The 12,230-nt window shown below is 47.0% G+C and overlaps 1 protein-coding gene across 1 annotated transcript in view; it reads left to right on the forward strand.

Moving 5' to 3' along the window:
* Positions 1-12,230, forward strand: part of st8sia1 (ST8 alpha-N-acetyl-neuraminide alpha-2,8-sialyltransferase 1) — a 95,896-nt gene that overhangs the window by 37,765 nt on the left and 45,901 nt on the right. The window contains exons 2-3 of the mRNA XM_038811059.1: positions 10,401-10,545; positions 11,061-11,170. Of these exons, the coding sequence (XP_038666987.1) occupies positions 10,401-10,545; positions 11,061-11,170 (255 nt within the window). The remainder of the gene's footprint in view (positions 1-10,400; positions 10,546-11,060; positions 11,171-12,230) is intronic.

Genomic DNA, 12,230 nt, shown 5'->3' on the forward strand with positions numbered 1-12,230 from the left:
CTCCAGCGCATCACACGCCTGGGGAGTTGGGGCCAACGTGATTCCTGTGGGGGAAGAGTTGGCTCATTTGAATACATTGAATGGAGCCTCAATTATACTGTCAGGTTCAGCCGATTTTTCCACTGGCAGCACTACTTAGAATTCATTCAGGAGAATTGCAGCCAGAAGGTGTGATGCATGGCAGCTATGGAACCGGAAAGGTCCCAAGTAGTTTGAAGGTGTTTGTGTATCTTCTCTTTTGACAGGAAAATGCATCTCTGCAGACTAGTAGCAAGTGAGTTCCGTTGACATGTATTTGAATGTGGGTTGACTGAGCCCAAAAGGAAGTAGAACAGTGTGAGTACTTACAATTGTATAGTCAGTCAGTGTACTTGCTTGTAAATATTGTGTTAAAATAAAGTAGTATGATTAGGCCAGAATACAAACCTGGGTAGAGCATCGTCGTGTTATATTACTGAGCTATCAATCCAGAGAAAATTAGCTCAGATCTTACCACAGCAATTTGAAAACTTGAATTCCAGTTTAAATGAGGTGTTTGTGTCAGTTGTTGATAAAAATCCCATTGATTCACTAGTGCCCTTTAGGGGAGGAAACTTGTGTCCATTCTTGGACTGGCCTGTATGTATCTGGCATCAAGATAACACCAAAACAAGCATTGCCAGTGCCTGAGCCACCTTCTCAAGAAGGCCGAGTGCTAGTCGCACTGCGAAACCAAATTTGCATCCTAACTCTGCCCGACATAATCGTTTACTGCCTGATACAGAAACTATGACAACTGCAATGGGCGCTGGGCTAACTAGAACTGGTGAACTGGGGTGGGGTTGGGGAGCGGGTCACGTGATGTAAGCACAGGAGTGGCTGCGTTTTTACAAGCTCTGGCGCAACCACTCGTAATCTTTTTTTTATCCTGAAGTACAACCTACAATTATTTGATCCTGATATGTGTGATCTGTGCTGTGTTCCTGGAGGATTATGGTTACATTTTGGCTATGGGGAGCTGAGTGAAGGCAAGAAACTCCTTGGTTGATTGAGGCAGGTGGAGATGGCAGGGGTGGGGCCCAGTTTGCGGTGGTGGTTTCGCTGTTGAACGGGCCTACGCTTCAGCGATGCTGTTGGGGTCGAGATGATGGTTGCCATTGTGAATGAAGTTGTGGACGAAGGTCTCGCCTCCCCGGCACAGATTATTGGTGCTCACATTGATAAACTGCAAGATATCCTAAAGAGAATGGCTGAAATGGAGAAGAGAATCCTGTCAATCGATAGGGCAGTTTGCTCAGTGGGAGCCTCGCCTGCAGTCTTTTAAAACTCTGGTGCATGGCCTGTCGAATATCCTGATTGATTCGGTGAGTTGGAGCTGGGGAAAGAGTGCTCGTGTGCCTTGTCGCTCAAGTGAAGCTGTGGCTGAATTCCCAGCCGAATTTGAGAACTGGCTGCAATGCTTTCACAATCTCAATTTGAAGATTGGCCGTTTTGAGTTCGATGGAGCATATTGTTTCCAGTCTTTGAGGCCTGGGGTCGGTCGAAAACTCTGACCACGGGCCTTACGTTGTCTTGTATTGGTGTTCATCGAGACGGGTTGGAGGCAGCTGGACATGATGCATCTTCACCACCAGCCAGATGTTTCTTTACTGGGGCTTCAGGGCAACAATATGGCGGCGGTACAAGGACTTCACGGAAACTCTGGATGGATCCAGGTTGTTGCTTGAAGCTCCTGTCGTGGCTTTGACCTTTTCAGGCCCATGGATGGTGATATTAAACTGTAGTTAATCATTAATCCTGAACTTTATTCCCTTGTAATTATACTCCCGATTTCATGTTATTGCCTTTAATCCTGACAAGGGTGTATGGTATAGAAGCACAGGGCGTTTGCCACCTGTTATATACTATAAAATTCATGCTGTGATGGTTGTATGATTTGAAGGTTATGCAGTAATTACCTGTTTTATTTATGTGCTGTAATCCGTATTTTTACGCAGAGGGAATACATTTTTCGTACCATTCTGTTTATTTTTGGATAAGGTGTGTGATCCATTGGCCACACTGCGCCCGGAAAGCAGTGCGGTAGAAGCAGGGAGACCCTGCTCCCTTTGCCTCGGAGACCTCACGCGAGCACCATTCAGTGCTGGTCTCCACCAATGGGGACCAGATGGAACGGCACTCGTGGGGATCTCCCAGGGGATTGGAGGCCCCCTTGGTGCATGCCCTTCGGGCACGGTGGTACCCTGGCACTGTTGGTGCCACCCGGGCACCCTGGCACTGTCGGTTGCCTGGGGCACTTCCAGGATACCAGCTTCACACTGCCAATCTGGCATATTTTGTGTAGCGCCGATTGGGCCAGGTGTTGGGAGGGGGTACGGGGGCTGGGGCAGGTACCCCTCATAGTGAGTTGGGGCTTGGGGAGGGGTCTGGGTGTCACATTGGGGGCTCCAGAGATCGGGACTCCATTTAAAAATGGTGCCCCGATCTCTTGCTACACTGAGGAGTTCCAGTGATGGTGATGGTTGTTTAGCCGTCAGGCTCAGGAGGAGTAGGGGTGTTGCAGGCCTGTGAGGCGGCATGGAGGGGATTAAGGGTGAGATGCCAATGGTTTGAGATCGGAGTGTTGCCAGGGGCAGAAAGGTGGCTACTCACCCTTGCAGCTCGAAGGAGGTCATTCATCTTCTTCCAGCATTGGATGCCAATCCTCCTGGTCAGCCTGTTGGCACTCACGGCCTTTGCCACCGGATTCCAGGCACAAGTTATTGCATTTGCTGGTGGTCTCATACTAGTCAAGGGGAATAGGGTGCCCCACCCCCTCTAGTCCACTGCATCAAACAATCGCTCCAGGCAGCGTGGTGCTGATCTTCTCGGCTGAAATGATAGTCAGTGTCGCGGGGAGGATTTAAGTGGTTGTCAGAGACAAACAGCTGTTTCCCGACTCCAGCGCATCACACGCCTGGGGAGTTGGGGCCAACGTGATTCCTGTGGGGGAAGAGTTGGCTCATTTGAATACATTGAATGGAGCCTCAATTATACTGTCAGGTTCAGCCGATTTTTCCACTGGCAGCACTACTTAGAATTCATTCAGGAGAATTGCAGCCAGAAGGTGTGATGCATGGCAGCTATGGAACCGGAAAGGTCCCAGGTAGTTTGAAGGTGTTTGTGTATCTTCTCTTTTGACAGGAAAATGCATCTCTGCAGACTAGTAGCAAGTGAGTTCCGTTGACATGTATTTGAATGTGGGTTGACTGAGCCCAAAAGGAAGTAGAACAGTGTGAGTACTTACAATTGTATAGTCAGTCAGTGTACTTGCTTGTAAATATTGTGTTAAAATAATGTAGTATGATTAGGCCAGAATACAAACCTGGGTAGAGCATTGTCGTGTTATATTACTGAGCTATCAATCCAGAGAAAATTAGCTCAGATCTTACCACAGCAATTTGAAAACTTGAGTTCCAGTTTAAATGAGGTGTTTGTGTCAGTTGTTGATAAAAATCCCATTGATTCACTAGTGCCCTTTAGGGGAGGAAACTTGTGTCCATTCTTGGACTGGCCTGTATGTATCTGGCATCAAGATAACACCAAAACAAGCATTGCCAGTGCCTGAGCCACCTTCTCAAGAAGGCCGAGTGCTAAACCAAATTTGGCGAAACCAAATTTGCATCCTAACTCTGCCCGACATAATCGTTTACTGCCTGATACAGAAACTATAACAACTGCACTGGGCGCCGGGCTAACTAGAACTGGTGAACTGGGGTGGGGTGGGGGAGCGGGTCACGTGATGTAAGCACAGGAGTGGCTGCGTTTTTACAAGCTCTGGCGCGACCACTCGAGATCTTTTTTTTATCCTGAAGCACAACCTACAATTATTTGATCCTGATATGTGTGATCTGTGCTGTGTTCCTGGAGGATTATGGTTACATTTTGGCTATGGGGAGCTGAGTGAAGGCAAGAAACTCCTTGGTTGTTTGAGGCAGGTGGAGATGGCAGGGGTGGGGCCCAGTTTGCGGTGGTGGTTTCGCTGTTGAACGGGCCTACGCTTCAGCGATGCTGTTGGGGTCGAGATGACGTTTGCCATTGTGAATGAAGTTGTGGACAAGGGTGTATGGTATATAAGCACAGGGCGTTTGCCACCTGTTATACTATAAAATTCATGCTGTGATGGTTGTATGATTTGAAGGTTATGCAGTAATTACCTGTTTTATTTATGTGCTGTAATCCGTATTTTTACGCAGAGGGAATACATTTTTCGTACCATTCTGTTTATTTTTGGATAAGGTGTGTGATCCATTGGCCACGCTGCGCCCGGAAAGCAGTGCGGTAGAAGCAGGGAGACCCTGCTCCCTTTGCCTCGGAGACCTCACGCGAGCACCATTCAGTGCTGGTCTCCACCAATGGGGACCAGATGGAACGGCACTCGTGGGGATCTCCCAGGGGATTGGAGGCCCCCTAGGTGCATTCCCTTTGGGCAGGGTGGTACCCTGGCACTGTTGGTGCCACCCGGGCACCCTGGCACTGTCGGTTGGCTGGGGCACTTCCTGGATACCAGCTTCACACTGCCAATCTGGCATATTGTGTGTAGCGCCGATTGGGCCAGGTGTTGGGAGGGGGTGCGGGGGCTGGGGCAGGTACCCCTCATAGTGAGTTGGGGCTTGGGGAGGGGTCTGGGTGTCACGTCGGGGGCTCCAGAGATCGGGACTCCATTTAAAAATGGTGCCCCGATCTCTTGCTACACTGAGGAGTTCCAGCGAGCGGAGTGCAGAAAGCGGGGTTAGATGCGGTTTGGCCGCATGTTCCCTGCTGAGACCCCCGATCTAACCTGAGTGACGTTTGATAGCGTTGTGTGTCTCGGAACTACTATTGGTGCCATGTTTTGCTTTTGTACTTTTGTTATTTTGAGATTAAGGAATCCTTGCTTGTCTCCTATGTCAGTAGAGACAGACCATGTACCCCGGAAAAGACTGCGTTCTTCTTTTGTTTCTTCCTTGGCATCTCTGGTGTAGGAGGTGGGGGAATATGTACTGATGCATGCCTGGGTGGGTGACTTAATTCAAGGATATGTGTCTTTCTTGGATTGGTCTTTTATATTTTATAGGCTGCTTGGTTAGTGACAGTGGTTACTTGATTACTTGGCTCATGGAATGTACGGTAGGCATATCATTCTGTTGTTAGAGTTGCTGTGATGAGGGGGAAGTGGGTGGAATCTTGTTGATGGCAGGGCCTAAGCGGTGCCACTGGGGTGTCTACAGATAGGAGTAGTTTGCTTTGTTCAATGTATAAGAGTGATGTGAGTACCCTTGACCCTGACGGCCTCTATTCTAGTGTGTCTCTGTTTAGCTCGGTTGAGTAGGTTAGAGCAGTAATAACTATGTCTATCGAGGAGGCACTGATAACGGTACCTCTGCCGTTCTCGCCGGCTCAGTATTGCACACGCCCGGTGGTGGTGGCAGCTCTGAGGGTATGGGGACAGTGGCGGGAGCATATGGGAGTGTAGGGAGCATCGGTGTGGGCCCCAATTTGTGGGAACCACCTGTTTGAGGCTGGATGGGGGTTACGGCGGGGGCAGAGAGCTGGGATGGAGCGCTTGAGGGACCGGTTTGTTGATGGCAGCTTTCCATGTATGGAGGACTTGGAGGAGTTTGAATTGCCAGGAGGGAGTGGGTTTCGTTACCTGCAGGTGACAGACTTCGCACGGAGGCAGGTCTCGACCTTTCCCGCTTCTACCGCCACAGGGGATACAGGATAAGGTAGTTTCGAAAACGGGAATGGGGGACAGGAAGGTCTGAGAAATTTATAAAGAGCTCATGGAGTGGGAGGGAGCCCAGATAGGGGAGGTAAAGCACAAGTGGGAAAATGAGTTGGGTAAGGAACTAGAGGCAGGTCTGTAGGAGGATGCTCTGAGTAGAGTCAACACATCCTCGTCGTGTGCCAGGCTCAGCCTTATACAACTTAAGGATGTCCACCGGGCACACATGACCCAGATGAGCAGGTTTTTTGGAGAGCTGGAGAGGACATGTGTGGGGGTGTGCGGGAGAGCCCACGAATCATGTCCACAAGTTTTGGGCATGTCTGTAGATTAGGGGATTCTGGCAGGGATTTGTGGATGTCATGTCCACAGTACTAAAAACAAGGGTGGCGCTGAGCCCAGAGGTGGTGTTTTTTGGAGTGTTGGAAAACCCGGGAGTCTAGGGGGCGAGAGAGGCTGACGTTTTGGCCTTTGCCTCCCTGGCAGCCGGAGACGGATCTTATTGGCGTGGAGGGACTTGGAGCTCCCGAAATCGAGGATTTGGGTTAGTGACATGGCTGGGTTTCTCAGGCTTGAAAAAATCAAGTTCGCCCATTGACGATCAACGTTAGGGTTCATCTAGAGATGGCAGCCGTTTATCGTCTTCTTCGGGGACTGATGTATGAGGAGAGATTGAATCGGTTAGGATTATATTCATTGGAGTTTAGAAGAATGAGGGCTATCTCACAGAAACTGCACAAATTCTAACAGGACTGAAAAGAGTAGATACAGGAACAATGTTCCCAATGCTGGGTGTGTCCAGAACCAGGGGTCACAGTCTGAGGATATGGGCTGGACCATTTAGGATAGAGAAGAGGAGAAATTTCTTCACCCAGAGAGTGGTCGGCCTGTGAAATGCATTACCACAGGAAGTAGTTGAGGCCAAAATATGTTCTCAAGGAGCAGTTAGATATCGCACTTAAGGTGAAGGGAATCACCTTAAGTATCTAAATGTATAAAAGAAAATGTAAAATACCCCCTGAAAACTGATGGGCGAGGGCGGCACGGTGGCACAGTGGTTAGCACTGCTGCCTCACGGCACCGAGGACCTGGATTCGATCTCGGCCCCAAGTTAATGTCCATGTGGAGTTTGCGCATACTCTCCGTGTTTGCGTGGGTCTCATCCCAACAAACCCAAAGATGTGCAGGGTTGGTAGATCGGCCACGCTAAATTTCCCCTTAATTGGAAAATAAAAGAATTGGGTACTCCAAAATTTATTTTTAAAAAAGAGAACTAATGGGCGCGATCCAACAGCCACGCTGTGCTGGAAAAGCAGCTTGCCGTGGCACAGCATGACCGTTACTGGTCGGGAGACGCCGCTCCCAGGATCTACCCGGTTCGCAACGCCTTGTGAGATTCAACGTAATCTCAGACATTGTGATGTGAATCCCGCCCACAACAGGCAGGATCACTTTTAGCAAATCTGCATATTAGAGCAGGACAGCTAGTCTTACTCGAATGTGCAGATTCTCGAGGTACCTCAGGCTTTGGGATTCAACCATTTTGCCTCAGAGATCTCAGGCGAGGACTGTTCAAACTGGTCTCCACAAGGGGAACGGCACTCGTAGGGCTCTCCAAGGGGATCGGAGGCCCCCAGTTGCATGTCCTTTGGCTGGGTGGTGCCCTGGCACTGCTGGTGGCAGCTTGGCAGTGCCAGGCTGGCACCCAGGCTCGTGCTGCCAGGCGTCCCAGTGACCCAGAGCTGGGATCGAGCCTGGGACCTCGGCGCCGTGAGGCAGCAGGCCTAACCCACTGCGCCACCGTGCTGCTCAGGAACCAAGTTTAATGATTAAGCTGAACTTACTGTGTTGGTGTTCTGTATTTTTCTTCATTGATGTATGAAGAAGCATTCTGCTGGACTGCGCCCGTTTTGAGGGGTTGTTGCGTTATTTGTAAAAACAGAAAAATATATAAAAGAACGGGTGAGCTGATTATCTTTCTTTCAGTCTAAGCCACATCACTCCCCTATTCCTGCTCCCTTCCATGGCCAAGAAATAATGGAAAACCTCACCGTGTTCCAGCCCCACTGTGAAGTTTTGATGGCAGAAATTTATCAATAGATTTGGCATTCAACAAAATTCAGCAAAAAAAAAGTTTTAATTGGGACTATTTTACAAAACAGATCTGCAAAGCTCCAAGCCGGATAAAGATACCAAACAGAATATCAGTGAGTATTTTGTGGTGCATTCCAAATGGATACACCTGCAGCATGCACTCCGTTGCATCGCAGACTCGCAAAGCGGTCAGGAAAACTGAAGTTACATGGGACATGTTGTGCCAGTGTTCTGGTTCAGAAGAGACTTTTAATAATAGGTCTTGAATGTTTAAACAGAACCTTCTATTGATACCAACTGTTGATGAAGTGATGCTTTTCATAGACAGTCATTCTTTATAGACATTTATAGGCCTCCAGTGTAAAAGTCAGAACCTAAAAAGATAAATGTCAATGAGCTGAAACCCCGAGTGCATTAGGATATTTATCCAAGGATGAATTGTGCGCAAACCAAACTGAGTATGTGCAGTGGATAAGGTAGACCAGCCAATGAGAATTTATCATTTTTAGACTGGACCAAGCCAGGTGTAGTGGCAATAGTTTACAGACCACCCCTTACTTAGCAAATTGTATTAGCTGTTTGGATGGGCAAAAGGCTTTGAGTGTAACCTTTAAAATGAAATAGAAATGACCATAGTTTTGATGTGTACAAATAGGAAGACATATGTCGAAGGAATAAACAGTCAAAAAGTTCACTGCCCATATACACCATGATGTGTTTTTCCTGTAAAACTGTTGGATCCAATGGAAGGACAGCCAGGCGTACAGGGAATGCCGAACACCAGATTTTCTCGTAATTTTATTATGCACTGTGACCTGATATCCTCAAGAAAGGGTTTTATTTTCCGTCCGGCTCCTCCCAACAAGGCACCAGAAACACAATTTGTAGACCATGGCTGTGCGCTCAGAAATTACTTTGCGGATTTGGCTCGCATCTTATGACAGCCAACATCAAGAAATGCATGAGGAAGAAAATGGAGAGCGTAAGTCCTTAAGGTGTAGGCACATCCACATTGCTGTTAGGGAGGGAGTTCCAGGATTTTGACTCAGTGATAGTGAAGGAACGGCGATATATTTCCAAGCCGGGGTGGTGAGTGACTTGGAAGGGAACCTCCAGGTGATGGGGTTCCCAGGTATCTGCTGCACTTGCTCTTCTAGATGGTAGTGGTCATGGGTTTGGAAGGTGTTGCCGAAGGAACCTTGGCGAATTACTGCAGTGCATCTTGTAGATGGTACGCACGGCTGCCACTGTTCATCGGTGGAGGAGGGATTGAATGTTTGTGGAAAGGGTAGCAATCAAGTGGGTTGCTTTGTCCTGGATGGTGTTGAGCTCCTTGAGTTTATTGGAACTGCACTCATCCAAGCAAGTGGACAGTATTCTATTACATTCCTAAATTTTGCCTTGTAGATGGCGGACAGACTTTGAGGGATCAGGAGATGGGTTACTTGCCATAGAATTCCTAACCTGCTCTGGTAGCTACAGTATTATTAGTCCAGTTCAGTTTCTGATCAAGGTAACCCCCAGGATGTTGATTGTGGGATATTCAGAGATGGTAGGGCTCCCTGATGCCATACTCGGTCAAATTTTGCCTAGACTGGACTCCCACCTCAGCTCTGGCATTCAGCTCTTTTGTCGATGTTTGAACTGTCAAAAGCTTCATGTCTGTATCTATCGGGGGCTGTAAGGAAATTTTTATCTCTGTATGTAGACAATGGCATGTGTGTGTAATTGCTTACAAAAATACCCATTCATAATTTTCTCAAACAAGAGCTGTTGCTACAACCTTATAAAAGTGTCAATCAGCCAGACTTTTAAAGTATTAGGAAGCTATTAGCATTTCACATCTCTTTATCATGTGCAAATTAGTATTGCATCATTGGCAAAAGTGATCACAGGAAAACCAGCTTAATATATAAAGCTATCAGTTCGCTCTCCAGTTACATCAACAAAGTAATGTAATCCTTTTATGAGAATCTGGGCTCTCAAACAATCATGAGAGAAAATATCAACAAAAAACATTATAACAAGCCATATTTTTATTTATCCTTTGTCAAAGCTGTCAAGCGTTGCCAAATTTTATCAAAGCTTTGTCAAATTTACCCGTTGTCAGCTTTGACAAAGAGACATCCAGACTTGAAACGTCAGCTCCCTTCTCTCTCCACAGATGCTGTCAGACCTGCTGAGATTGTCCAGCATTTTCTGTTTTTGTTTCAGATCCCAGCATCCGGAGTAATTTACTTTTTATTTATCCTCATCTGTCGTTTAAAAAAAAAAAAAATCCATTATAGCTGCTCCCTCCCTCCTTTACTTCTACATTGACAGCACCCTCTCCTCAAGTGAAGACAGGTGCAGAATACACAATTAGTGTTGCAGCCTCCTCAAGAATATTTCCTTTTTGATCCCTAACCAGCCCAACCCTTCCATCGATTGCCTTTCTATTATTGATATGTTTGTAAAATACTCTTGGGTTTTCTTTTAAATTATCTGTCCCATACCAGGAGCACAGATTTGTGAAATTTACTGTCACGTTTCCATGTATGATACCTGTTTTCCATTTAAAACGGTTCCTGTTTCATTGTAGGAGGCTCCTCGAGCAGTGTTGCGATGCCCAGCGACTGTTTGCTGTAACAAAGTTGAACACTCCCTTGGGAAAGAGCCTCAGGTTTGATGGAGAGTTCCTCTACTCGCTCGCTGTCAACAATGAAATCTTCTCCATGTTTCCAAAGGTTAACAGTCGATGTTTTGACTTCAGCCCGAAACTCAGTCAAAATGTTCTTAGAAAACTAAATAAACCAGGAACTAAAGTAGATATGTAAACTGTATACATTTACAGAGATGAAAGCTGTTCCAGTTTGTAAAACAAAATGTTCCTGGGCATGTTTTAATATTGCCGAAAGAGCACAATTATTTTCATTGTGTAAAATGGACCTTAAACAAAAGAAAGTTGAGGGAATTTAAACCTAGAATAGTGCATGAAGCATTTTAAACAAGATATAGTGCATGAAACATATACCCGGTATAGCGTTTAAGCAATTGTAAATCTTATATAAAGCATGAAAGATTGTAATGATGCTAAAACCTTTGAAGGATCTTAAAGCAAAGTGAGCATTTGGAAATGAAGTGTTTTTTTTCGAAATTCTATTTAAAGCTACCAGGCTTTAAAGGCCAGAGGAAACTAAAGATCTAAAGGGCGGGGGGCAGGATGAATCCAGTAATTGAAAGCAGTTCTCTTTGTTGCCAGGATACACCATTCCAGTTCCCACTGAAAAAGTGCTCGGTGGTGGGAAATGGCGGAATTTTGAAGGAGAGTGATTGTGGCAGGCAAATCGACAAGGTGGATTTTGTCATGCGGTAAGAGAGCTTTTTAATGATTGTCTGCAGTTAAGAAAGAATTCCTGCTCGTGACTTTCAACTCCAGGTCCGCCTGCCTTTGTTTCCTTCTGCGCACCTTTTTAATAGACTTGATGGATCAGTTGAATAAATCGCTTGTCTGAACTGTTGAAATGGGTTCTCCCGAACTACAGTCACAGTGGAGATGGTTACGCCACTGAAATAGTGATCCAGAGGTTCAGGCTAATGTTCTGGGGATATGGGTTCAAATGCCACCACAACAGCCGGGAAAATTTGAATTCAGTTAATAAATCTGGAATATTTAAGCCGAGTCTCAGTGGTGGAGACCATGGGCTGGATTCTCTGGTCCCCCCAGTCTCGTGTTTCTCGGCAGCGCGATGTTTGCTGGCGGCGGGATTTCTCATTGAAGCCACCCCACGCCCCCGGGAATCCCACAGGCGGCGATCCCTGGCAGTGGCAACAGAGAATCCCAACGGCGGGAGAATTCTGGCATGTAAAGCTATCATCGATTGTTGTAAAAACTCACCTCGTCCTTTAGGGGGGGAAATCTGCCATCTTTACCTGGTCTGGCCTACATGTGACTCCAGATCCACAACAGTGTGGCTGACTCTTAACTGCCCTCTGAAATGACCCAGCAAACCACTCAATTCAAGGGGCAATTAGGGATGGGCAGCAAATGCTGGCCTTGCCAGTGACGCCCAGATCCCATGAAAGAATAAAGAAGAAAAATGAATCTATGCAAAGGTGTTGGGGAGAATTATATAATTGGCACAGAGAATTACTGAAACCCAGCAAAGCCTATACCATACTGCAAATGCTGGAAATCAGAAATAATGTCAGAAATACTCAGCAGCTCGGCAACTTTAAGGCCAGCGACTCCGCAATGATTAAACACCGGGGGCAGCCTTAGCAAGCTGAGAATGGGACTTCCATCACTCAGGCCAAGGTGTCTGCTTGGCTGGCAGCTAGGTAGTCTCAGTGGTATGAGAACGTAGTGGTGGCCACAGATGGGACTACAAGCGAGTTTCCTGAAGATCATGTGAGGATTCTCCATCCCGCC

The sequence above is a fragment of the Scyliorhinus canicula genome, chromosome 11 (genome assembly GCF_902713615.1).
Source record: "Scyliorhinus canicula chromosome 11, sScyCan1.1, whole genome shotgun sequence".
Taxonomy (NCBI): domain Eukaryota; kingdom Metazoa; phylum Chordata; class Chondrichthyes; order Carcharhiniformes; family Scyliorhinidae; genus Scyliorhinus; species Scyliorhinus canicula.